Source organism: Ambystoma mexicanum, chromosome 9 (genome assembly GCF_040938575.1).
Source record: "Ambystoma mexicanum isolate Mex_15411 chromosome 9, UKY_AmexF1_1, whole genome shotgun sequence".
Lineage (NCBI taxonomy): Eukaryota > Metazoa > Chordata > Amphibia > Caudata > Ambystomatidae > Ambystoma > Ambystoma mexicanum.
Genome location: NC_090931.1, coordinates 1,098,726,874 through 1,098,754,743, shown reverse-complemented (window position 1 = coordinate 1,098,754,743; position 27,870 = coordinate 1,098,726,874). Strand labels below are relative to the sequence as shown.

The window sequence follows — 27,870 nt, the reverse complement described above, 5'->3', positions numbered from 1 at the left end:
GTGTACAAAGGGGCATTTTTTCATCACATAAATGGATGCACCTAAAATGCAAAAGAGAAAGGGGGATCATAAGGCACCGGTCAAAAAAGTACTAAATATATAAACCCACACTGCAGTATAAATTCCTGGAGCGTGGGGGCAAGAAGGAAGACCAAACTAATCAAGTCAACCTCACATGCTAGGCTTAGATTGCCAGTTAGATAGGGCGATACTTTTGCGTGTATGTAGGGCCAGTAGTTCATCTGAGAACCAGGAGTTAGTGTGCATGGACTTTTTTCTTTTTTGGACTCAACTGGGGCTACAATGTTGATAGCTCTAGAGAGGGTGTTGGTGTAAATGTCTGCTAGGATGTTAGGGTCATTCGAGAATGGGGCCTTGAATTCAGCAACTTCCAAGAAGGGAAGAAGGTTGTCCTTAGTACGTTTTTTTGAGCTTCTGACCTGAGCTGGGGAGGCATAGGTGAGGGCTTTGGTGATGGGAGTAGTGGGAATGGTGAATTGGATGCTGTTATGGTCTGTCCATGGGTAGGCAGTGTTAGAGATGATGGAGGTTGAGCAGTTATGGTCTGCCACCCAGTCAAGTGTGCAGCCTTTGCAGTGGGTGGGGCTGATAACTTTTTGTATGAATCCTATATCTTTTAGTTCTTTGTCTAAGGCTGAGGCTGCTTTGTCCTTCAAATCATTCAAGCCTAGGTTAAGGTCGCCGAGTAGGATGGATTTGAAGGAGCCTTTGAGGTTGTTACCAAATATGTGGAGGAGTTGTCCCTGGAAATCTGGTGCTGAGCCAAGGGGTCGGTGCAGAAAGTGGATATTGATGGTACAGTTAGGGGACAGTGATAGTTTAGCTGAGAGTAGGTCAGTGTTACCTTCCCATGGCTGGTTGCAGAGTCTGATAGACAATGTATCCTTGGTGATGAGGGCTATGCCTCCTACTTTAGATGTGAGTCTGTCCTGATGGAGCATGGAGTATCCGTCTGGGAGGGATAGGGCAATGGCAGGACCAGATGCCTCATGGAGCCATCTTTCGTGATGGCGAGTAGGTCTAAATTGTGAGTGGTGTTAAGATCATTAATTTCTAGCACATGGGCTGGGAGAGAGGTGTGTTTATGAGGACACATTTAAGAGCAGGTGAGGGAATGTTCTTTATGGTACTTGTTGTTGGGGGAGGCATGTTGGTGGGTGGAGTGGAAGGGATCCTCAGGGGGGAGGGTTTATTAGTTTGTGTTGCATTAGGTTGCTGAGTTGTAAGTGCAAGTGCAGGGCCATATGGGGGTTGACAGTGGTCCGGTTATTTGTGAGGAGTGGGTGTCTTTGCTATTGAATGGGTACTTGGTAGCATAGCCGAGGTGGGTACAAGAGCCCAACGTGAGGTTTCTTCTGGTCGTGGAATTAGGATGGCAAGGCAGAAGGGATGCTGCAGTATGAGACCTGAGTCTGGTGAATCTAGAAGCTAAGTGATCCTGGGGCTGAGTGTGGTGTAAGTGTTCCATTGGGCGGACCTGCCTTCTTGGAAAGAGAGGTGAGGGGAGATGGAAAGGGGGGCTGGGTCTGAGGATTGCATGATAGGTTGGGTGGGATATTAGGAAGAGGAGGAGAACATTAGCATGAGCAGGAGATATCCGGCAGGGGCGATGTGGTGAGCGAAAATGTGTGCAAATGGGGCTGTGGAGACCTTGGAGGCTTACATTGGGGAGACTGAGGCAAAGGAGCTAGGTGAGTATTAGCAGGTATATGCCACAGGCTTAGATACTAGGATTCAGTGGCTGGAATTAAGAGTATGAAGTACAGGATGCTGGCAATGACATATAATGCCGTTGCACTGTCAACGTGATGGGGTTCGTCAGTGCTGTTATGGGCAGACAATCAAATTCAGTATTGGCAGGTAGTCAAATGCAGTATGGGTGCACAATCACATGCAGTGTGGGAAGACAATCGCGTGCAATATGGGTGCACAATCAAATGCAGTATGGGCAGGCAATCAAGTGCATTATTGGCAGGCAATCAAATGCAGTATGGGCAGGCAATCAAATGCAGTATGGGCAGGCAATTAAATGCAGTGCAGGCAGGCAATCTAATGCAGTATGGGTGTACAATCAAATGCAGTGTCGGCAGACAATCACGTGCAATATGGGTGCACAATCAGATGCATTATGGGCAGGCATTCAAATGCATTATGGGCAGGCAATCAAATACAGTATGGGCAGGCAATTAAATGTAGTATGGGCAGGCAATCAAATGCAGTACGGGCAGGCAATCAAATGCAGTATGGGTGCACTAACAAATGCAGTATGGGCAGACAGTCCGATGCCATATGGGCACACAATCAGATACAGTTGTGAGCGTACCTGTTCATGTGGGGCTTACAGCGCTGTGCGCAGCTCGCAAAGGCAGGGGGCAGAGGGGCAGTATGGGATAGTAGGTTGGAGTGGCTGACTCTGGAATGCTGAGTCGTTAGAGGCAGAGACGCGCCGTTGAGATACTGACGATTGACAGTGCAAGAGGGGCAGTAGTGTTGGAGTGGGATCACCAGTGGATTTTGAGGTATTTCCGGGCCGGAACGTCCTCTGGACTAGGGCAGGGATATTAGTGGTCTCTAGGAGGTGGAGGGTGGGGGATTCCTGTGCTTTTTACTCCAGGATTTTGGAATGTGACATTTGAGTATGCGCAGGGAGTATTCACGGTTGCCGGTGTACCAGAGGCAGCGTGGCCGGCACAAACGGCACGAAATGGACAGGCACAGACAGGCCTGTGCCTTGGAACAGTGCCTTCGAGGGAGGGTCCGGCTATTGTCCCGGGAGGATAGCTCAGCCGCAACATGCTCACCTTGGAAGCAAGACGACACAAAGCAACACAGGTTCAATCCCTGGGTCCGTGCTTAAAAATCCTCTGGGTATTAAGCACGTTATAAATGCCCAGCTAAGAGCCATATTCCTGTAACAGCGCCTCGATGACCCCGGGCTGTGCAAACGCTTTAAAAAAAAATGCAAATAAATACCAACACTTCACATAGATCACATATCTTTAAAATCAATTTACAAAATGTATATGCATAAAAGAGTTTCTGTTTTAAGCCTGGGCTTTACCTTTTCAAACAAGTACTCAAATGGCCCGATTAACAAAGAAGTTACCTTTAACTTTCACCTTTTAGGTATCTTTGAATAACAATACAAGTTTCTTTTCCTAACTCTAACTTACACCTGACTTACTCTATGAGCGATACACCTGGTAATGTCTTAGTGAAAGGTTCCGATGGCGTTTTATTTTAATGTAGGTTAATGTAGGCATAGTGCAAATATGTTTATAGTTGCATGCGAATGTCCAATGGAATAACACTTTCTTTACAGTCAATACAAAGACATTGATAACTGTGTCAGTGATACACGAAGGCAACTAATAAGTAGCAAAATCTGCCCCATGCAAAACTCAAGTGTATAATATGTAACAAATAATGCAACATGTTCACATTAGAAAGGGCACTAAAGATCAATGCACTGCATTTACATTGCACACATGATCGTAGGGTTCTGTGAATCAGTCTGATGGCAGTAAGGACATGAACCTGGAAGTATATGTGTCTATCGATGGTATGAATCCAAATGTCCAGGGGATTTGCATTAGAGAAACTTCATACATGTAGCATGTCAAATGCCAATCGGATAAAAGGGGATGCTTGACTGCAGTATGAAGGTCCAAGAAGAAGGACAATCACCTCAGAATGTATTGCTATATCTAATCTGAATTGTCTTCCTCTGTACATCAGTCATAATGTCTTGTCTTTCTTTTTGGTTCCAGGGATGACCTGTCAAGCCAGAACGTCATATACTGAAGATGAAGTCCTTTGGGGTCATCGTTTCTTTCCAGTCATTTCATTGGAGGAAGGATTTTTTAAGGTCGACTACTCTCAGTTCCATGCAACATTTGAAGTTCCAACCACACCTTACAGTGTGAAAGAACAGGAGGAGATGCTTCTAATGTCCTCCCCTTTAATTGCTCCAGCTGTCAATAACAGTAAAGAGAGAAACAACTCAGTGGACTGCCTAAACAGTCTCGATGATATTAGCACAAAGATGCCTCCAAAAATGCAAAAAATCACTGGAAGGGAAGACTTCCCCAAAAAACTTTTAAGAATGAGCTCCACAACCTCGGAGAAGGCCTACAGCATGGGTGATTTACCCATGAAGCTGCAACGAATTAGTTCAGTTCCTGGAAATTCAGAAGAAAAACTGGTTATGAAAACTGGAAAAATGCATTCTGATCCTATGAGCCAATCCGTGGCTGACTTGCCACCAAAGCTTCAAAAAATGTCAGGAGGTGGAGCTAGAATGGATGGTAACCTACCTGCAAAACTAAGGAAAATGAATTCAGACCGATTTACATAACAATGATACACTTTTGGGCACTTAAATGATGTATAAAAAAAGTACTGTTCTCCAAAGTTGCAAATGGAAACACACCTCTAAACGAAATGTACAATGTTGGAGGTTGGAGAGAAAAGGTTTCCTAGCCATACATGAAGACTGGAGTGAAAGTTTAATTCTGCTGTAACGATGTCCTTTGACAAAAGACCTAAAATATGTTTACGGTCTAAAGCAAATTGCAGTTATTTAAATTGGCATGTGGTAACACAAAACAAGCATGCAATAATAGTGTGCAGATTTTGCATATAGTTTTTTGGCATGATTCTTAATATATTTATAATGTATATTCTTTAAAAAACCATAAGGGGTGTTACTCTTCCCCACATTTCGGGGTGTTACTGCTTCCCGCTTTTATTAAGATTATTAGTCTGTAGACGGAGTGATGGGTAACTATCAGGCAAGTCTTATATTATGCTACATTATATTTTTCTGATGTATAAAGATTGTGATGTTTTAATCAAACAAGTAGCTTTGGTGCATGTTTTCTTTATAAACAAAAACAAGTAACTATAGAAAATAAAATCTAGCACCAAATTGTTAAGGACGCTCCCTGGTGTTTTCAAGACAAATGTGTTCTTATGCACTCAAGGCTAAGTGTTGTCTTACTTTCCTAAACTTGACCTGCTGTTATGTGTGTTACCCAATGGATTTGCTGTTCTTCCTTTCATAATTTTGATGACGCTCGTTTCTATGCAAACATTTTTTACTACAAGGCTAAAAATGTTGGTTTTTTATTAATTACCAGAAATGTGTATTTATAACATGCTTATAATGTTCTATGTTGTGTGCAAAGGAGATAGTCTTAGAAACATGCTATCTGTCCCCAAAGAACTGACAATCTAAAGGAGTGATGCCTTCAAACATGTATGGGGCTTTGATGCTGCGAACAGGCGACATGCTATATATCCACATCAAACCAATAATGGCCATCACCTTAAAGGTCCAACCATTCAGTATTTATATAGCAAGACCATCATAATAAAGGTATGCTGTTACAGATGTTACAACCAATACGTTTGAATGTTTTTGAAACAGCAGTGGCATTTCACATTTGGAAATACATGTAGTCAATTAGCAATGACAATAGCTTTCCATGGCACTTTCCTTGATGCTTCTATAATGTAACCTGGGGTTTCATTAAATCAATAATACAACATGACATGTCACCTTAGGCCTCCAGTAAGCGAACAAAACTTGTGGAGTGGATTTTTCTGTTGGTCTGAGCATTGTTCAATTTTTATGTCTATGTTTTGTATTCTCAGAATGGATTCTGGAAGTGGCTGGATTGTTTATTTCTAAAAGATTTTGCAGGAGCTGTGAGTTTAGCCAGATTAGTTTTGTTACGATTGTTTACATTTCCCCTCTCATGGTAGAGTTGACATAGTGTGTGGGCTGATCCCAAAGAAAGAGAAAGGCATAACAGAAGAACCAGCTGCTTAAGGGGTAAAGTTGGTAGGGCTCCTTCATTCCATCAATCAATTCTTGGGAGTTAAGGAAAAGGAAAGTTTTTTTTTTACCATAGATTATGTTTGTTTGATTTGTTTATACACATTATTTTATTTTGAAAGACAGGGGGCCTCATTACGGCTTTGGCTGTAGCCATGCTGCTATTGGCGGCATGGCTGCCACCAAAACTGTGTCCGGGTCCAGGTTCCCTGAATGGGGAATTACCGGGCCATTCCGAGTTTGGAGGGCCCGGTAATTCCCCCTACAGGGAATCCGGGCCCAGACCTTCCCCATTGCCATTTGAGCTCCCATAGGGCTCAATGGGAATGGGTGCAGGGAGCTAACAACGGGCCGATTACGACCGGCCCGTTGTTAGCTCTCTGGTCCCCCTCGCGGGACCCGGTAATGACCCGGTAATGACGTCTGGTTTTACCAGGCGTCCTTACGGTGTCCCGCGAGGGAAACTCGTAATTTTGCACAATGGGTTTAACGGGTCCGCCTCCATTAGTGGAGCCCGTTAACCCATTCCGCAGATCTTGTAATGAGGCCCAGGGTGTTTAACATGTTTTTCATTCTTATGGTACACATGTTTACATGTCAATGTGAACTATAGGGCTGTGATATTGTTTCCAAATATCTTTACCACTATATATTTTGCAGTGGCACTAAATCATGTACTCCTCCCATAGAGATAAAGCGCATTACATGTATGTTATCTTAGGCTGCCGAGGAAGTGCAGTCCTTCCTTAATTTCCTCAGCATGGAGTTGGAGAGGTAGGAAACTGAGCCCTGAAAAAAGTGGTCAACGAGGATGGGCAGCAACCAGCAGTCTCAAAGAGGGGGCAGGTTGTGGAGGAAGCGCAGAGTGGCTGGTGCTGGGTAAAAATGTTGGAATCCTGACAGGTGACAGCGTCCATGGCTACTCTGGTGAATGTTGCCCTGAAGCCCTGAATCCTGATTAGCTGAAAGCATTTCAACATTCTTCCCAGGTGCTAAGACACAGTGATCATACATTACCAGTTGTCCGAGTATTGGTCTTTTCCTAATCACATTCTGTACGTTTGCCCCACTGAAAGGCCTGATTCAAAAAAGGTTTTCCATTGGGATGCACCACTTGAAAACTGCTCAGTGAATCAGGCCCAACATGACTTTTAAGCTTTTGACATGTCATATGTGTAACCCTACTCAGCTTGCATAACCATTTAATGTAATTGGCATATAATCAGCATTACCCTCATTATAATACATATACAAATGAAATATATGCAATGTTGCACACACACGCGCGCACACAACTATCTGATATATAATAGAGGGCGAGAGAGAGAGCGAGAGTGTTATTTATACCATGCTAGCCAAGTGCAATACACAAAGGGCCTCATTACGACCCAGGCGGTAAGTTACCGCCTGGGTCGTACCCTTACCACCATGGTGTAAACCATGTTTACACCATGGTGGATGGCGGATTTACCGCCCCATTCCAAGGTGAGTGGGGCGGTAAATCCCCATTTCCCATTTTACCCTTCCCCATTCCCATTTTTGCCCCATAGGGCATAATGGGAGTGGGGAAGGAGCTAATTACGCCACCGTAAATTACGGTGGCGTAATTAGCACCATGGTCCCTTAGCGCCGTGGATTTTAACGCCTGCAAAAAGCAGGCGTTAAACTCACCATGGCGCTAAGGGACCTCGGAATCAGGCGTTAAGGGTCGGCGCCGTTTACGGCGCCGTTAACCCCTTAACGCCTGATCAGTAATGAGGCCCAAAGTAAGATAAGAAAACAACATGTTCATACCTAATTAGGCTAACAAAGTCATTCATTTGTTTGAACGCCTCCATGTTCTTACAATTACTTCTGCAGGCATAGATGGAATGAACCATTTGAATCACATTAATAGCATTAAAACTTAACCAGTCTGTTCTGTAATTCCTTATCTAGGTGTGTCTTGTTCCTATCATAAAAATAATAAAAGGCCAGATGTATGTTTGTCCGATGAAGTCATGGACAGCAGAGACTGCTCCACTTCTCATTTTGCCACCGCTAGAGGGAGTTGTTGCCTTACGAATTAAGCTGTTGCCTTAGGAAATATATCAAGAGAGTTGTATTGACACTCTGAAAATGTCTCTCCTCATGCTTCACACTAGTATGTATATAATCAAATAAAGAGATGGAAGGGGGTATGCAGCATGTCATGGAGCGTGGTTATTTCTTTTTGCAAGCTATTACATGTGTTTAAGTCCCTTTTTTGAATTTGAGGAATTTATAACCATGCTACCCACATACTTCATTTCAATCACTATCATTAGGAGCCTGTATGCCAACACATGTTCACAAATGTGTATGTGATGATTTTAAAAAGTAATATTACTTTGAGAAAATCCATGAGCATACATGCAAAATGGTGAACAGTAATGACCTCACTTAGAGCCATCAATTGAAGGTCCTTCACGTTGTTGGCCATCAAATACACAATCTCGCCGAGTTACCCTAAGTTGTGAGTTCTTCTGTTAGTTTTAAGTAATGTTTAAAGCAAACCGACTACCCAATGCTGAAATGCACAAATGAAATTGCCACATGTCTCTTTTTCTAATCATTTTCCAGGGTTCACTGTCTCGTGACATGCGGCTATTCTCAGGCTCTGATTTCTTTTTTTAAAGCGAAAACATAGCACACTGTCTTAGCGCTGTTAAGAATATGCCACGCAAAACAAAAGGAAAAGTCGATGCAGAACCCAACAGCAAAAAGTAAGTAGTGGAATGCCATACATGCTCACAACATGACCTCAGCGCAGTCCAACACTGCGCCTTAGCCCCATTGTTTAGTGTTACAATGCCCGCACTAAACAGGCAAAGCCATAGAGTGGATAGCGCTTTCATATATAGCACTGTACAGTGAAGGCATTGACAGAGTGCGGCTACCATGCCTTACTCAACAACTTCCTCCCATCAGGCCCGGGCTGTCAGTCAGTGTCCCCTGTCCTAACAACCTGCCCCCTCCAGGGCAACACTGCAACTCAGGATCATTATTATAAGCAATGGCTACACAAATGTGAACCAGGCCTGAAAGAAGGAGGGTCAAGTGTGAGTGACCGCAACATACATGAAAAGTAACTGACAATGAATCTCATCACAAAGTGCACAAACAACATACACACCCCCAAAGCACAGTTTGCGACATTTCGAGGCACACCATGTGAGAACACACACACACCATCCACGAGGCAGCTGCCATAATCACTTCACACCATCCCACCCTCTAGTATGTTGCCTTGAGTGAATGTGCTCTTGCTGTCTTGTCTTCCATGGTGAGTACTTGAAAGTTTCCCAGTGAGTAGGTAATGTGCAACATGGGACGTGTGTTTCAGTGTTTGAGTGTTTGTTGTGGTGTCCATGACTGTATGTAGGTGCCTCCCAATGACCTTGTCGAACATTACAGATTTCATGGTGTTTGATATGTAGTTGCAGCATGGTATGGGTGGTTTGGATAATGTCATGATGTCATTTATGATGCCTTTGAAGAGGTCACTGCCTTACTTGTAGGGTTTGGCTATGTTGTTCAGTCAGTATCTGGCTTTGTCAGTGGAGATTAGTCTTCTGTGGGTAGTGCACATTTCCCAAAGCTATGTGCGCCTGGATGCAATGTGGGAAACGTCCCAACTCATACCTAGTTACTTATGTGCACTTTGTAGAGGGGTACCTATATATTGTAACATAGGGCCTCATTACAACTCAGGCGTTAAGGGTTAACTCTGTCGTTAACCCTTAACGCCTGATTCTGATTTTAACGGCTGCTTTTAGCAGCCGTTAAAATTCATGGCGCTAACCTGCCATGATGCTAATTACGCCACCGTAATTTACGGTGGCGTAATTAGCGCCTTCTCCACTCCCGTTATGCCCTATGGGGCAAAAATGGGAATGGGGAAGGGAAAATGGGAAATGGGGATTTACCGCCCCACTCACCTTGGAATGAGGCGGTAAATCCGCCATCCACCATGGTGTAAACGTAGTTTACACCATGGTGGTAAGGTTGGCGCAATTAGCGCCTGGGTTGTAATGACCCCCATGGTGTGAAAGTTTGAGGCGGGAAGGTGTGTTGATTCACATGGAGATGGTGGTTGAATTTGGTTGCAAAGTCTACTTAACATTACCCAGCAGCGAGTCACAGTCCTGTTGGGTTTCCTTGACATTGGCCCATGTGTCTGTGATGCTGCACAGGTGTTACTTCACTTATTACACTGGAATGTTCCTGAATGATCACAAGGCCTGATGTTGCCTTCCAATAGGTGTGCTTGATTTGGGTGTTGTGAATAATGTCAATGGGAATAATCAGATAATGAAACATGTTGATGGTCGTCCATGATTGAGGATGAGTATGGCCGCTGATGAGTATGAAATGATAACCTTGTTAGGCTTTTGTGTCGATTGCTTACTGTGTTAGGGTAAATGTGCAGAGTAGGTAGTGGAACCATCCTTTCAGGTACTTGTTTCTTGCTTTCCAAGGAATGCCAAAGTCGCGTGAGAAAATGCTGTTGATATGAGTGATGTACATTGTGCCAAACATGTTCATGAAGTCAACAATGATAGAGTAGTTGTGCTTGTGTATTTGTTGGATAATGATGAAGATGACTGTGTCGTTTTACTGAGAAAGGGAAGTGGAAGGCGAGTACTGCTGCTGAGCCTTTGAGGGGATGAATATTTAGGGGTATGTTCAGGAAGCCATGTGAATGAAAAGGAAACATCTTGCCTTCTTCTCTGAACTGTCTATCAATGTGGGTGGAGGTGGGTGGCATACAGGTCTCAGTCATGAAGATGGTGTTCACGTTGTGTGTGGAGTTCATTTAGACAATGAGCCTCATTACGAGAAGGAGGTAGCCATGGAGCTATTAGCACCATGGCTGACTCCGTTCCGGGCTCCATTACCGGTTTCCTGCAATGGGGACTTACCGGGTTACTCCGACATAGGGGGACACAGTAATTCCTCCTTGCGGGAACCATTCCCCATTCCCATTTGAGCCCCCATAGGGCTCAATGGGAATGGGGAGGGAGGTAATAATGGGCAGATTACATCTGGTTTTACCAGGCATGCGATCCGAGTCCCGCGATGGGAAGCTCGTTATTGCCGGTCCCGTAATGAAGGGGGCCGGTCCCGTACCGGCCCACTTCATTACGGGAGCGCCAGCCTTATATTGAGGCCCAATGTATGCTGCATGGTTGTTTGCTCACTGGACTTTTGTGAACATCACTCTGCATGCATTGGTGGATGTTACAGTGCAGATAGGGTATGGTGATGTGTGTGGGGTAGCAACAATGAAATTCCCATGTGATTGCCTGTAAGCACCATTGTTTTCACTGGTGGTGATGGTGTGTCTGGGCTGGATGGAGGCCGAGGTGTTGACAATTACAGGGAGCATAACTAATGTCTTAGGAGCATGGGATATGGTAGTAGGTCCTTCTGGTTCCAAGTGCTCCACACAGGATTGTGCCTTTACTCTGTCTGTGCTTCCCTATGGAGGCCTGGCTGAGAGATGTACAATGATCAAACATTGAAGAAAGGGAAGCAAGGGCCAAGGCCAAGCTGGCCGATGTGGCAGGGGTCACATGACCGACAGACACTTTCACCAGCTTAGCACCTGTGTAAAGCACCTTCGGTCCAACAACGAGAGGCACTTATTTTTCAAGGAGAATATAGCAAGGATAGAAAATAAGGCATTGTGGCAACTTTCAGTCGTAAGCACATCCAAGTCCATCGTTTCCGAAAAATGCATCAGATCTGCAGTTCATGGCTTGTTCAACTTCCAACTGAATGGTGCTAATTGCCACCTGGAAGGGATTCTTGCAACCACGGTTGTACCACTGGAATTTGTCCTTGATGATGCAGCATTGTACTTCAAAAGACTGACCAGTTCAGACCACATAACCACTACCTACATTGTACAAAATCAAACCCCACACACAATACCATCCATTTTCAAATGCCACCAACAGCACCTACAAAGCTGTCTCCATCAAAGCCCCAAGAGGATTTGTGTTTAACATCTGCATCGCTTGGGGCCTGTAATGACCAGATCCAGGGACATGTGCTGACTTCAACTTGGCTGGGCCATTACGAAATGAATGAGAATAATGTCCCACTCTGTCTATGTACCTAGTCTTTGAAACATCTTCAGCCTCTACCTCTGACCTGCCAACTAACGTCAACCTCTCAGGAATTGTCACAAGACCCTCCTCTTCCAGGAATCGCTCCTATTCAACACCTACTTCCCACAACCACCAGTTCTAACCCAAGCTGAGTTTATGCTATCATAGGGCCAGACTCCTTTTCTCCTTTATGGAATGTTCAGTCCTGAGTAAAACATAAATTATGGCAGACCGAACATGTGCCAAGCCTTCCTCTGCCTCATCCCTGCCCTGCCAGTGGCTGTTGCACATCCTTCAGCCCTGGCTGCACATCTCTACTTCTCCTGCTGCCTCATACATGCACACACAGCTAGCACCTGTGTGCGCTGTGTTCACAGCGCTTGCTCCCCTCCTGTTTTGCTTGCTGATGTTCCACAGTTGTTGATCACTACTCTCTGTCTGTATTGGATGTGTGCCCTTCTTTGATGGGACAACTACTTCTGCATGGCAATCCTCCTTAGGCATAAGTTATTCCTACGCAAACGTGATCTGCTGTGAAGAGAATAACCCATTGTGGCACTTTCCTGGATTATCTGCTGGGCCACCACAGCATGCACCCCAATGGTAACCATGGCAGGCCCAGAGCTATGTAAATCACTCTGTATTGCATCCATGGATGCCACCCCGTTCGCCTCTATATATTCCTCCACCTCAAACAATTAAAACACATGCTTCCAAGGGGCTGATGGTGGGACAGCAGCAGAGGAGCCTGAGTTAATGTCAGACATGGAGGCCACACTTGAGGGAGCCATTGATGTAGCCTGTCCAGAGAAACCATCCCTGCCAAGTGCTGCTGCCAGGAGTGTGAATAGAATTACCACCTGGCTGTGATGCTGTGCAGCCTGCTGTTGACTGGAAATACAGCATCATGGAAAGCAGAGTTCCTATGCAACCCAGCTACCAGCATGGAAGCACTGTGGATTAAATCGTGTCTTCAGTCAGAGAGGTGGCAGTTGCATAGATGGAGACATCAGAGACTGAATGTTGCACTGCAACAGATGAGCCTGGGGTAGGGGGATGTGCTGCCCCCTCCACAGTGTCCTGTGCACCCTTCTGTCTCATATCCATGTCTACAGTATGTGACTCCCCCTCATATCAATGTCATCCCCCCCTCTTCCACACCCAACCCCAATGTAGGTCGTCATGCTCATTGAACCTTGGCCTCCTTAGGAATATTTACCCCTTCCCATACTGCGGAGGTGTCGAAGACAATGATGTTAGATATGTCCTCACTCTTCGCAACCGTTCATTCCAAGTAGTGCACAACTCCAGCCTCTGACCCTGCCACAGTGTATGATGACAGGCCATAAGCCATGGGTTTACAGTGTCATCTGGTGGCATCGCCCCTGGCATGAAACTTCTCCCAAGCTGAAGCTCCCCCTTCAGCTTCTCGAGACACTACAAAAGAATATTAACTCAACATCTCTGCAAGAACTTGCATTCACATGCCTGTGCACAACTGTGACAAGTGACCATCCTGACATTATTGCAATTGGCATGTGTTTATTGTTGTGTGAACCCCCTAGGTCTATGTGTGACATGGTCTAGGTATTGTGGGTCAATGCTGCACCACCCTACATATTTGTTTGACACATACCCATGAGTGGATGATACATTCATCCCGCAAGACACTTAGTCCTTCTCATCCATACAATTGTAACATGATATGACCATGTTCCCCTTATGTTCCAATGAGCACCTTGGATGTGGCCCCTGCAGGTCAAGGACAAGAATATAAGGAGCTGGGTAACCCTTCTCTAGGATCAAGACCTGCAACAGTATGCCCCTATGACAGCAACAAGAATGGACCTCAATACTGTATCCTGCCTCTGCGGACACCGTAGCGTTCTTCTGTCTCCGGATACTCATGCCATCGCGGCACTCATTCACGTTATCTACACAACAGACTGCCCCCTTGCATGCTAATGGCAGCTGTAATGCATTCCCATATCCTTGTGTGGGCTTTTTCACCAAGCTGCTTCTCAGTGCTGAAGAGACCATCATAGTTCCTGAGGTCCTCACCACCCAGGATGCCTACTTCTGTGCCAGAGAAGTTGACAGCATTCAGCCATACTGTTAAGCGGCTTCACTTCAACACTACAGCTAAGCCAATGCCTAGTCTGGGATGCTGAGGGAAACCCTTATTGATATATTTTAGGTCCAGTTCATGTACTCTGGATGACAACCCTTATATAACACCCCTCTCTTAGAATCCCCCTGACGCCACTGAGCCAAGAAGTACGTCTGTTTTGCAAATTTAAAAGGTTTATTTGAGCAATATAACAATATATATCTATCACACTTTTATAATAAATTAATATTGGATATCACACTTAAAATATGACAGTGATCAACAATGGATAACGTTCTACTGGTAAACTGATTTGGGTTACTTAGAAGTAGTACAGAGGATGGGGTAGCTGAAAATGCTTGATGGTTTCAAGGAAATGCAAGGCGGAATAAAATGCAGTACAGCAAATAAACTTGATATGATTTCAACCAACAACAATGTTATCACCTTTCTCTGGCAACTCACTCCCCCCCTTTATAAAATATAAGGAGATGGAAAGGAGAACACACAGTCTTCAAGAATCCCAACAAATCACACTTGATAATGCAATACACAGTTCCAGTTCCCCCAGCAAGCTTAGAGAAAACAGGTATGAGTTTTAAACACAGGCGAATTACTTTGAAATGTGGTGGCAATGAAGTGAAAAGATGCTAAATTGATGTTAATTCCCTCTAGAGATTCAGGGTGAGTGAGAGATGCTTGTTGGTATTAGTTCAGGCTCACTTTAGCAATGCTCTATGAGTTATTACCAGGTTGCAAACGGATTTTAACAAAGGAAAGAATGGAGCTGTTATTTTGACAAGTGGAGAAATTGAGCCAAAATCGCAAATCGCGGTAAATTTCGCGAGTGCGTAAATCGTATCGGGAGTATGAAGAAGGTTCTAGGTTCTAAGCCTAGAATCACCACTTTAAAATGAAAGTTAAATTTCGTTCCTAGCCCAAACGGTTCAAGAGATACAGACGATTTAATAAAGATAGTTTTTCGGATTTAAAGTAATTTCAAAATGACAGGTGACAGCTTGCAGCTGCAGAATTGACAGGTGACAGTTGTGCAGCTTTAAAAATGACAGATGACACAATTTCTAGGAGGCTGTTCTAATTAGGTTAAAATAGTTTGGATTAGATTATTTTAACTAAGAGATTGGGTTCTGCACAGTTCTGGCGGATACTCACTCCTAATTTTGAAATGAATGAGCCTCATCACGGATCTGGTCAACACGTCCAGCGGCGGTTCTCTCTGCTCGGCGGGTCAATCAGGCACCGGTTCTGCTCACAGCGATCCGGATCTCTGGTTCTGCTCACAGCGGTCTGGGTCTGGTCTGCGGTTCCGGCAAAAGTTCTAGGCAAAGAATTCAAACAGCTCGCCCGGCTGTTGAATAGTTTGGTTAGGTTTGCTGGATTCTGAAGGCCTGCTGAGAATACTTTTGCTTGCAGTGGGCCTTCTTGGTTCAAATTTCTGTAGTCTCTGTTTAGCTTGGAAGTCTAAGTATTGGATCTCTGGATGTGAAGTCGTCGGTCAGCACGCTCCGCAGCAAATGGAATTGAATGTCCTGTCTGGCTTCCAGTGGCTCTTTTTATGTCTTTAGAAAGTGGGTGTGTGCGTTGGTCATAACTGAGCCTGCCCATCTCTACTTGTCATTGGCCCAATTCTCCCCTCTCCCATGATTGGGGGAAGGAAATGGATTATTATCATGATGAGGTCTGTTTATGGGTCAGAGGTTTCTCCCCTGGTCAATTTGCCCACAAATCTATATTTGATTCAAATACATATTTCCCAGATACACAATTTGTTGAAATTACATGTAGACATTATATATTCCTTATGGTCCATGCTTGTCCGCCTCTGATCTTCCTGGGGGCTTCCATACAAAAATGACAACATTTTGCGCTTTTTGACTGGTTTACCAATATCAGACATTTACCAAAAATTACACACATGTGCGCAAGGAGTATGGACATTAATTGATGAAGTGTCAGATTTTTAACATGCAGACATTTGGATAAGACCCTATTTTCCGCTAGCAACCCCCCAGCATACACCACAGGGTCCTAACACCTCTTAGAACGTGCACAGAAAAATCACAACAATAATGATATTACTTATATAATTCTGACAAGTCCGTACTATGAATTATCCATCTTTTTTAAAATTATGCTCTGGCCCAGATGGGTGTGGTTTACGTTCCAAAGCACATGGGGGAAGCTTCTGTCTGCCCCCGCCTCCAGCTCGGGTGGCTCCCAGAGGCACTTCTCCTCCCACTTCTCCCAAGAGGAAGCCACTTTGCTGCCCCCCCAATATAACATTTGCCTGAGTCCAGGACAAGGCTTTGTTCAACCTCCTGCAGGTGCCCCTCTCCTATTCTAATCAGAGAGGTGTCAACTCCTTTTGGTGGGGAAGCAGGATGCAGCTAGGCCTGGGAAGAGTGGCTGAGCAGGTTTCTCCTGTCGGGGGTAGTTGTCAGGCAGAATTCAGCTAAATGTCACTTTAGTTCCCAGTTTAAATCAAACTTACAATTTATACATATACATTTAATAATTACTTCCTTCAAGTCATTTCAGAATATAGTTTTACATTGTATCCACCTCTTAGCAAGTCTTTCCTTGGTCTGGTTTGGGTTCCTCTGTTCAGTTTTACACAAAAGTCTGGTGGTTTTAAAACGCCGGCTTTCTGATAGTGGTGAGTACCGGATTTGCATCCATTTTAGGGATCTGTCTTGAATTTGACAGGAGATTTTTGCTATTATTTTGATAGGCATCCTTACATTAGAGTGGTTATGTGGAACCCCCTACAAGAAGGTTGTATCTTTGGAGTGGTCTTGTGCCAACTGCGCAGTTCTCCTGGACTCTGGGATGGAATGATGGGCGGCGGCAGCTCATCCCACATCTACCCAGTCTATTGATTCAGCATGGGTCAAAACCCTTCACAATACCACCCTGACAGGCTCGGATGATGTGGCAGCCATTGCACCGGGGAAGCTGGTAGAGGCAACAGTGGGTCCTAGGTTTCTGTGGTGAGGTGAGCTGGAATGGAGTGACAGAGGCGGTGTACAGATGAGGCAGGCACGTTTCCTGCTAGCCTTTATGGTATATAGGTGTAGAGTGCTTGAGCAGGGGAAGACTGGGATGGACAAACAGTCATTCCTGGAGAGTGCTACTGCTCAGCCACCTTAGAGGGACAGGCATGCAACAGGGGGTGTCTGGCAGAGAGAATGGGCAGAGGCTGCAATAGTATCAAAGGTAGCAGTACAGGGAAACGGCAGGTGTCTGCAGCCAGCACTATGAGGCAGCAGCGAGGAAAGAGCCTCAGGGCATAAGGTCCTGCAAGACACGTTTTACGTGCTGCAAATGTGTGGGTTTCACGCAGTGTTTTTTAAAAAAAAAAATGTAGGAAAAGAAGGTATATTCGGATTGCATTTCCCTCACACAATCGCAATATACGTTTGAGCTAGGCAGACCACGTGAAGCACCATAGGTATAAACCACCAAGGAAAGAAAGGTGCATGGATGAGGAGCTGGTCATCGTGACAGGCTTTGTGAAGGAGCATTAGCTGCACCTGGCAGTGCCCTTTAAGTTACAGAATGTGCCCATCTATGGTAGCAGGTTACTGATATGGTAAACTCCTGTGGAGTGGGACACCATACTTCCAAAGAGGTATATAAGGGAATGGTAGATGTTAGGTGAAGAACCAAGGAAAACTTGGGCCAGAATGTGCATTCCTCTGAGGCAAGTGGTGGAGGGCCACCAAAGATAGAGGAGCTGACACCCATCATTGAGGAAGTCAGCGGTCTCATTTGAGGATGTGTTTGGTGTGGAAGTCATGGACACGTGTATGGCCACATCTGGTGAGTGACATGTCTGCATGATGGCAGTGTTGTGCATAATGCATGACATTGCAGCTGTTCTTCAGTGGCCTGATGGATAGTTGCAGATGGGTGTAGTGCGCGTCTTCACATTTGTATGCCAGGTGATGGGCACTCTGTCTGGTGTGTAGGGGTGAAGAGTGCATTCCTTAATTGTTCCAAGCAGACATGCCTGCTCCTTTGTCTATGGCACATACATTTGTACCGAAATGGTCATGCTTTTGTATGGGCAACATCACCTATCGAGGGTGCTTCTTGGGATTTTGAATTTCTGAATCAGTGATTCTGGGACATGCACAGTTGCCTGAGGTCTTTCCCCTATAAAGTATCTGAATCCAGAATGTTTAGTCCATTATTCCGAGACCTCTGATTCCTCTGCATATTCCTCATGTCATTTGAACACATCCATGTGATTTACGTCATCATACCAGGGGCAGTGTTTCATAGCTATCTTTTCATTCTGCCATCTGTCATTGCCACAGGATACATGTGACAACATACGAAGCTGCCCTTGTATAGCATTACACAGGCTACAGCAGACAATGCTAGTGTGACGGAAATACCATGTGGCATCACTAGAACAGACTCAATATGGGATAGAGTTTAATGATTCACATATTACTGTCATGTCCTTAGTGCCTATAACCACCCTTTGGCAAGAAGTGGCTGCAAATGATGTCTCAAAGGCCATATGGTGTTCTCGTCTCACCTACCGGGCTGATTCTGGAGTGTTGGAATGTCCATCGTCATGCTCTTGTCAAAGTATGAGTGATAACCACAGACTGCCTAGTGGCTTCCATTCATGTAATGTATAGTTGTGCCTCACAACAGGCAAGTGATAGCAGGAGAGGAGCATGGGCAGGGACCCCAGTAAAGTTTGAAAGTCATGAAAGACTAGGTTGTGAAAGGATGTAAGCCACACATAACGTATTATCCAATTGTCTGCCATGGTGTCTGTGTGGGTATGTTTGTGGCATGTAGATGAGCTTGAAGTGTGTTGATAGAGACTCATTCTCCCTCCTGGGTGAGCTTTATCGCTGTGTTATATTAGGCAGACAGGTATTGCCATCAGTCATTAATGAAAGCCATCAAAGATGGGGTTAAGAATGAGTTGACAGCACAGGGTGGGGTTCGTGCAAAGAATGTATTGACCTCAAGTTTGCGTGTGGCACTCCATGCACTACTGGCACTGCTAAGGGTATGGGTGGAGCAGCGGATTTGGGCCCCATGCCTCCTGAATCTCCACAGTTTGACAATGGCATATCGCAATATTGTGCAACACACAGCACACCAACACAATAATACCACTCGTGGTGTGCATAGCAGTACACTAGCCAAGTGATCTAGGCAGTGGAAGGGTAATTTGAACACATCAAAAGAGCACTCAATTAGGCCTTTTGTGTCAATGTGTGCAGTATTGTGCCTTTTCGCACCTGGGCTAGATGGACTCCTGAACATTGTCAGGAGGTATGGTTAGAGCGAGTATGCAGAGTCCCCTGATGCTGATGACAGGTGGAAAAATGTCCAGCTTCCTTCCTGTGCTAAGTGTATGCTTAGCATGTGCTTGTTTGTGAGTGTTGTCAAATGTGTGTCATCAGTGATTCTCACCAAGCAGCCACATGTTGACAAAGGTACCAAAGGCCTAATGGAGAGGTGAATGTTAAAGGATGTAATTATCATGGGTGCATCCATAGTAATTGGCATTCAGATACATGATGCAACCATTTGCATCTCAGATCAACTGCACATGGACGGTATGCCAATGTTGTGTGCTCTGCGTGTATGGGGGATTGCAGTGGCAGATATGTGCAGTCAATAGCTACAAGGACCCTGGGAAAATGTGATATGGCAATGAGTTCCTGGATAACTGCGAGCCGTGCCTTCCTTAGCCTTGCCTGCCCAGGACAGTGCAGGTTGATGTGGTTGTGCATGTATGTGATGATGCACTACACCTAATGCAAGAAACGGGATTGGTGAGCCTGGGATATGCCCCATATGATGCATCTGGTACTCAAAAATGACCAAGTGGCAAAGAAGTGAAGTGGTACAGAATGGGAGCGAATGTTGCGTGGTCTTAAATCATCCTCCCCCTTCCTCTCCTCACCATGTCCAGGAGGACATGTGCCACAAGCATACACATCTGCAATCCCAAATATAGTGGAGCTGTTGTGGAAGACCCTGTGCCACCTCCTCTTCCTTCTAGCATTGTGAGCCAACATAAGTGCGAGCAATGCGAGAGTGGCCATTGTCGGGAGGTTGGACTACGCGTGCACGGGCGTTTTGCCACTGCACCTGAAAGGTGGTAAGTTTCAGGGTGTTTGGTTTTTTGCATGGCAGCACTCTATTGTTGTGAATTAGATTGCTTTTTCAATTTGGTGTGTGTTTGGAGTTTTACAGGCGCCTCACTATGCACGCCCATGTCACATTCCGTTCTGTCAATATAATGAAACGTCATTGCATTGGCCATGCCTGTGCTCTAATGTGCTGCAAAAGTGTCGGGGCATAATGTGCTTGGACAAGGCACAAGATACGCTTGCTCAGTTCAAAATGCCTTTTGGGAATCGCAATAGGATTTAGCGCCAGACGCCAAGTTAACTTGTTCGGCTCAGGCTCACTTTGCGGCATGCAAAACGCATTATGAATCAGGACTTCTGTAATAACAGCGGACAGGGGCCATAAGAAACTGGAGCCAACACGACTTGCATAGATTGATGCATATGATCAAGGCTACTGACAAGTGCATCTCTTTTCATATGCAAATTAAAGCAGAAGACAATGTTGTCTGTAACTTCCTGCACACTGCACATGCATTCTGATTCTCGAATAGCCCATCTCTTGATACATCTCGCCATGCCTCAATGTGCTCACCCAAATGTCGCGAGGCAGGCATGTCCCTGGAAGGAACACATTGCATCAAAAGCGAACATGTTCTCAGTTTTACCTAAAAGCGGTGCCGCAATTCAGGCGATGGTAAACCTTCATGACACATTGTTGCTCATGTGGATTTACCCTGGTGCAAATTCGACTTATGCCATGTTGCAAGAAGGGAAATACATTTCAGAAACAATTCACTTTTATGGTTTTGAGAATGTGCATGTGTAGTGTTTCAAATATTTGCATCACTCAGATGTTAACACCCCCAAGAAACACCCATTGGGCATAGGGAGTGCAGGTGCATCTGAAAATATGCTCTGCTTCTGATGCTTTCCTTACAAATATATTTTCTTTTTCTAGTCGCAAATTACCCTTTTTCATGATTGAGTTAATCAGGCATACTTTATGGCAGGCACATTTCTCAGCATCAAATGCATTTGAGAGCACACACATGCTTTGTTAATTTGGACATTGTTGTCAAAGGCACGGTTGAGATGTTCTCCTGGAAACTGCATTGAGAAATAATAAATTAATGTTTGAATTGTACAAATTGACGTCTGTAATCTCACGATGAATACGTTCAAACAGGGGTGTTGCTAGGTCTGGAAAAGACCCAGGGCTACGCTGATGTCGGAACTGTCGGACTGGGGGCTAGCTAGTCTTTTGGTTGTAGCTCCTGAGATTCTATCCGGGGCTACAACCAAAAGACCAGGGGCTATAGCCCCCTTAGCCCCCCCCAGCAACGCCTCTGCGTTCAAATGATAGATCCACTGCATTCATTTTCAAGAACAACCTCTCCCATTAATACACTATTAGAAGGGGGCTAGGATTTAGCCTTACACAATGTAATCACAATTGTATAAAATCAAAAGTCTAAAAATCTTTCTCTTTCACAATGCAACTGTACAAAAGACAACAAAAACATAGCAGTGGCTTAGAAGCAGCCATTGATCTTACCTACCAGTTATTTTGTTTTATTGAGGCACACAGCAGAATTGTAGGCATGCAGTCAAATATTTGTCATTTTTTCAATTATTTCAATTTTTATTCTAGGTCGCTTGTATTTTGCCCAATACTTCTCATTACAGATTTCAGACATTGCTTTTTTCTGACATTCATTTTTACTCTTATTTCAAAGTTCCAGTATTGACACATGTGCAATGAAGCCATTATTTGGTAAACAGTTTTTGCTGGTTACAAGCTGGGGCATGCTTTTGAAGTGTAAAGGAAAGCTGCATGAGAGTTAACTACTTGAATCAAGAGGGCATTGATTTTCATTCTTTTCTGCCTTTTGTATCCATTGGTGATCATATATTTTCAGACCACATTTCACTGGTCAACTTCAAGTCTATTACGTTTGTTTGTTTGTTTCTTTTTTTATTTGTAACGCGAGCCAGACCCAAAGCTATCAGGGCGTGGATACATGGTTATTTTAAGCTTACAAGTTACAGAGTATTTCACAGGAATTTACATAATTTACAGATAGCATAATTAATACTTACAAGTTGCAGAATATGTCACAGGAATTTACATCAATTATATTTACATCAATTGCCAGTTTTAAATTATTGTATAAAGGTATACATAGTCAAAAGAGTGTGTCATAGTAGGTATGCGTATGAAAATTATACTTTTCCTAACATTCTAAACAGGCGTCAAGTACCAAAAAAAAGTGGGGGACTCATTGTGGCGTCACCAGAAATTAGCATATCAAGGTGCCCACTGAAAAAAGTGTGGGGACTCCGTCCACCCGCACGTACCCTCAACTTGAGCCCTGGATGTAAAACACGACTTTCCTAGTAAATAGGCACCCTTGTTAATGTAAAGATTATACTGCTTTTTTTTTTTTTTACTTCTGTTGTTTTACTGGAAACCAGTCTATATGTTCTTTATGTGCTCTTATGTGTATTCTCCCTGTTTTTCATTCTTCAACATGATTCAGACGGTTTAAGACCCCACATAAAATACACTTGTTATTTGTTGTTTTGTTTTAATTTTAATGTTCTTTAAAAATGATTATTTTTTTATTCATGAAACGAATTTACATTATTTTTTATTTTATAATTTCATGTTATTTATGTCTTCTGTTTTGATGTTGCAGGATTGAATTCATTATGGAAAGTGTTATCAAATTCTGAAATATAATTATTTTTATTTATTTTCTTTGTTTAACAAATGTAAACTTTAGCAAAGACAATTCCTCTTTCAACAGTATAGTCCGTTTTGATGATGAATTGTTTTGATGATGAATATTGTCTTTAAAAGAATGTTCATCAAAGAACCTTTCCAACAAGAGTGTTGCTAGGTCTGGAAAAGAACCGGGGCTACACTAATGTCTGGACTTGGGGCTAGCTAGCCTTTTGGTTGTAGCCCCTGAGCTTCTATCGGGGGCTACAACCAAAACACTGGTGACTATAGCCCCCTCAGCCCCTCCAGCCTCAGCAACGCCTCTGATTTTCCATTAGCATGTTGCTTAGTATTGATGCGGGGGGAGATTCACCTCGAAATTCCACCTAACCATTGTATTATGTATGGACGTTATGTAGTGACCTCTGCAGTCTGGTACAATAGCAGTTTAGAACACAGATACGCACTACCCTATATTAAAAAGAGCAATCAAAACAACGGATTTGGTCAATGCTGGCATGCTCTGTTCTGTCAGTGAAATGTGCATAGCAGCATTGCAAGCTCCCATTCTTTTCGTATACTCATATATACTTGAGGACCTTCACCTGAAAGGATAAACACCGAGGGAGATATGCGTTATAACCTGTATTCCAAAGGAGGTAATTTACAGAGCACAATTCATTTTAGATTGGCTCTGTTTTGTGTACACATATAGTTATTGCAAACCAAGGTCTGGATATATACAATTCCGAACTACTGCAAATGTTTGTGCATGTAATTATTTTTGGACGAAAGAAAGCATGTCTGATGCTTAGGGGTACATTTTAGAACCTTGTATCAGTGCAAGTGCAATTAGCTGTAGCACCAATATGTCCCAAAGCAAAATAAATACCACTGCAATGCTTTTTCTGCAGCATAAATTCCACCATAGTGCTCGGACTACGATAAACGTTACTTTGGTGCAACAACTAGTTAAAAAATGCTTTTGAACTAGGGCACATTTTACCCTAGTACTCATTCCAGCAACGTGCTAGTAATATGGTCCACTGGTCAACTAGTACAATTGCAATCCTATTCATCCGATCTACAAGATCATTTAAAAATAATCACACAGTGTTACTGAAGAACAATACCTTAAATCGGACATTATTGGATTCAAATGTGCGTAGCAAATACACAGCATGTTATATTCATCGGAAAATATACATATATCAAATGTGTGCATGATTATATACAATGATCATACATGCTCTATCTATGGGATTCATTATCATCATTATGAACTCTTACTTTGGGATTCAGACACTGAATCCAATTCAGAATGTGCCTTCCTTTCTCAAAGGAAGTTTGGGATTTTCCTATAATGTTTACACAGTAGACATTTTCAAAGGTAACACGTTGGGGTTATACAGTGGGCTTTTTTCCCCCTCCAAAATGCTTAAACTTGTATTTGTTTCTGTGCCTAGTAATGAAAAAGATACAACTAAGTCAATATGGCAAAGAACATTTGATAAAAAAGGGCTGTATATCATTCAAAAGGAACCAAATGAGTATGGTGGCAGCTACTTGGCAATGGTCACCAGCATCATTTCCACTTCTGCCATGTAACTTTGACATGCCCTTATCGTCATTAAAGATTGAATGGAATTGTGGTTGAAACCATTGTGTTAAACCATTAAGTAAACAGGGTGGTGAGCCGTAACATATGACCTTCTGACAACTAATAGTTTTTCTATTTGTGATGGCTTCCATCAAATTTGATTTTGAAAAACACATAAAGTTACTCATTGCTTTCTATTGTCTCCCAAATGTCATTCCATTTGAAGGACAACACTCGCATCAAAGTAGCTGCAAGGTTTCCTGGTTCCATGCCCTATGCCTCAAGCCAGTCCTGATTTTAACCGTTGATTGCTGGGACTTGTAGTGTTGCTTTCTCATTGTAAATATGGCCCTACGAAAGGAAACTATGGGAATCACAAGGACTGGCTCGAGGTGCCACACATGGAACTGGGAAATGTGGACTCCACAAAAAAAAAAACGGATGCATACGAGCCTGATTTACACGTGTTTTCAATGGGAAAATCCAATTGAAATATCCTTTGTAAATCAGGCCCTCTATCTCTTCAAAAGCCAAAGAATGTCTCTGACCATGTGAATGTGCACCACAAAATCGTCAAACTGTCATTGAACCGCATAGTTTGCACCAGCGACATATATTTCCTGTTTGAATCGCTAACCTGTGTGACATGGAGACGATTCTCAGAGAAGTCACGTTTGGATGCGCACAACAGGAATTAGACAAAGGAACCTGGGTGCAACTAAACTAATAAGCACAACAACCATCAATCCATTTGTAGTCTAATGGTGATTATGGCAGAATAAATATAAAAGCAGTGCACACATCATTACAAAAGCATTTTCAGGTGTTAGGTGTTCATCCTAAAAGCAAACAGCAAGTGTTCACTTATTCATTTGTAGTTCGTGTTTGTGTGGTTTGTTCCTTTAGCTGTTGGAAGAATGATTGTACTAGTACAATATAAAAGATTAGTATTATGATTGTAAGAGTTGGCCGAGTAAATGCATGAGCTCCAGGGCCATGTGCTACTCTAATTATTATTTTGAAACAAAAACCGTCATCAGACAACATCCGAAAGGGGCTAAGGAAGAGAGCCATTTAACTTCCAGTAAATCCATTGTATTTAATAAGTTGTTAATTAGAAATGTAGAGATACAGGCCAACAAAAAGAACAATAATATCAATGAAGAAAAACAAATATCCTGTTACATCTCGATATTGTTCATTGAAATGCTAACTGGTTACTGTTCTACATGCTTGACAATATAGTACTATATTCACTTTAGATCCAAGATTTGGCTTTGCTACTGTAATAACCACCCTGTAAAACATGGTACACACAATGTTACAATGTTTTAATTGTCCTGCTATTTCTATCTAGTGATATGTGTAACTGATTACAAAGATGTATTATATATCATCATTCAATATGTATTCGCTGTTCAGTTTTGTGCAGATTTTTTATTTGATTTTCTGTAAATATAGCCAAGCCATTTTCACAAATTGTTGTTCACACAAGAATAAAGCGATCTGTATTAAAACATATTCCACGTTAAAAGATGAATTGATTTAAAGTGTATGTGTGGAGGGGTAATTAGTCTCCTGGGGCAAATGCTAGTGCACAATAGCAGTGCATGGGAGCAGCGTTCGTGTAATATGGGCCAACTAGTCCATGTTAAAAGAGGAACTCCCAGTGCTGATTTTCTAAACAAGTTACACGTTTTTTCTTTGCTTAGCACAAGTACCACTGCTTAAAATGTTATATAATCTGACCACACAGCAGGCCTGTGTCCTATACTTCTGAATTGTTGCTTGAACTGTACTGTAAATTGTAAATACCGACATTAGATTTTACTTGCATTTCTGGCATGCAAACAATTATTGTATAAATGTACATGTTTAATTGAATTAAACAAAACATGACAATTATTGTACGTATAAACACTGCAAGATCAGTTTTACCTGAAGTTATATTAAACTTTCAAAGATTTGTTGAGTTTAACCTTTGCGTTATTGTCATTTCTCTGCGTATGAATTGATCTTCGAATAGGTTACTGTACAATATCTGGTACCAGAATATTATATGTTAAATGTCAATTAACTGTGCCTTTACAGCTCTGTTGCATTTGATTTGTTTTTCATTCAAATAATTATTTACAGGTTTTGGGGTTTACTGAATGACTTGCTATATGTTTGCACTGCCCATTGTCACGAGATATTATGCTGCACCAGCAAGTCAGGGACCAGGCAACCCTGCAATGAAGGTGACGCACAATAAACAATTTTTAATATTACACAACATTTTTTGAGGAGGGCCTCCAACCCCTCCCGTACCCAACCTCCACCAGCACCCCTTTTCCCAATAGACTAGGAACCAGGCCGGTGTGTTCTCAATGGATAATTTATTAATTTATTATTTTACTATCCAATTAGAACAAAGATATGACGGCAGTCACTAATTTTGTGCCAACACAAATTCACAGACTTCTGTAAAATAACCCGGCTAAGTGACAGTTTGATGCCACAGCAATTTTGTGTTGTGAAAAGCAATGCCAAATACTTTCACTTTGATTGTAGGAAGGTTAAGCACTCCTCCCTACAACAATGGAAAAATGAGTTTTCAATGATTTGACTACTGCTATGGAACAGCACACAAGGGTACTTTGGGCTACTTATGCTAGAGAACAAATAGTGCTTCAAAACTGACTAGCTAGCACACATAGGAAATGTGATTTTAACACAGGCAGAATGTGAGAAAGAAAATACAAAATAAATAAAAGGGAATATAATTCGAATCCGTGGCCAGGGTATGATAGAGGAAGAAGGATAGAGTAGGGAAAACGATATTTCGAAGGTGAAAAGAAAGATTGAGAAAAAAATGAAAAGGCAAATCATACAAAAATGTTCTGGACTGGAAATGACAGGTTAGCTCAAAACCATGAAAAACAAAGGAAAGGTAATGCCAAATCCGAGCTTACAGCATGATAAGACGGGGAATATTTTAGGAAAATCGCTTTTCAAAGGATGAACAGACATTTTTGGAAAAATGCAAATCACACTAAATTTTTCCGGAGATGGAAATGACAGGCAAGCTCAAAACCATGAAAAACAAAGGAAAGGCAATGCCAAATCCCAGCTCAGAGCATGACAGAGGAAGGGGAATACTCTAGCAAAATCACTTTTTAAAGGATGAAAAGAAAATTTGGGAAAAACGAAAATGCAAATCCCACTAAATGTGTCCGGGCCTGAAAATGACGCACGCACTTTCAACAATGCTTTGGGCAAAGGAATTCTCACTGTGGGAACAACAGCTTGGGTTTAA

At 43.0% G+C, this 27,870-nt stretch overlaps 1 protein-coding gene across 1 annotated transcript in view; it reads left to right on the top strand.

The window, feature by feature from the left end:
* The window catches only part of KCNJ3 (potassium inwardly rectifying channel subfamily J member 3), a 610,905-nt gene extending 584,355 nt beyond the window's left edge, over positions 1–26,550 (top strand). Inside the window, exon 3 of the mRNA XM_069616422.1 lies at positions 3,792–26,550. Coding sequence (XP_069472523.1) covers positions 3,792–4,378 — 587 coding nt within the window. The 3' untranslated portion in view covers positions 4,379–26,550. The remainder of the gene's footprint in view (positions 1–3,791) is intronic.
* Positions 26,551–27,870: the final 1,320 nt, after the last annotated feature.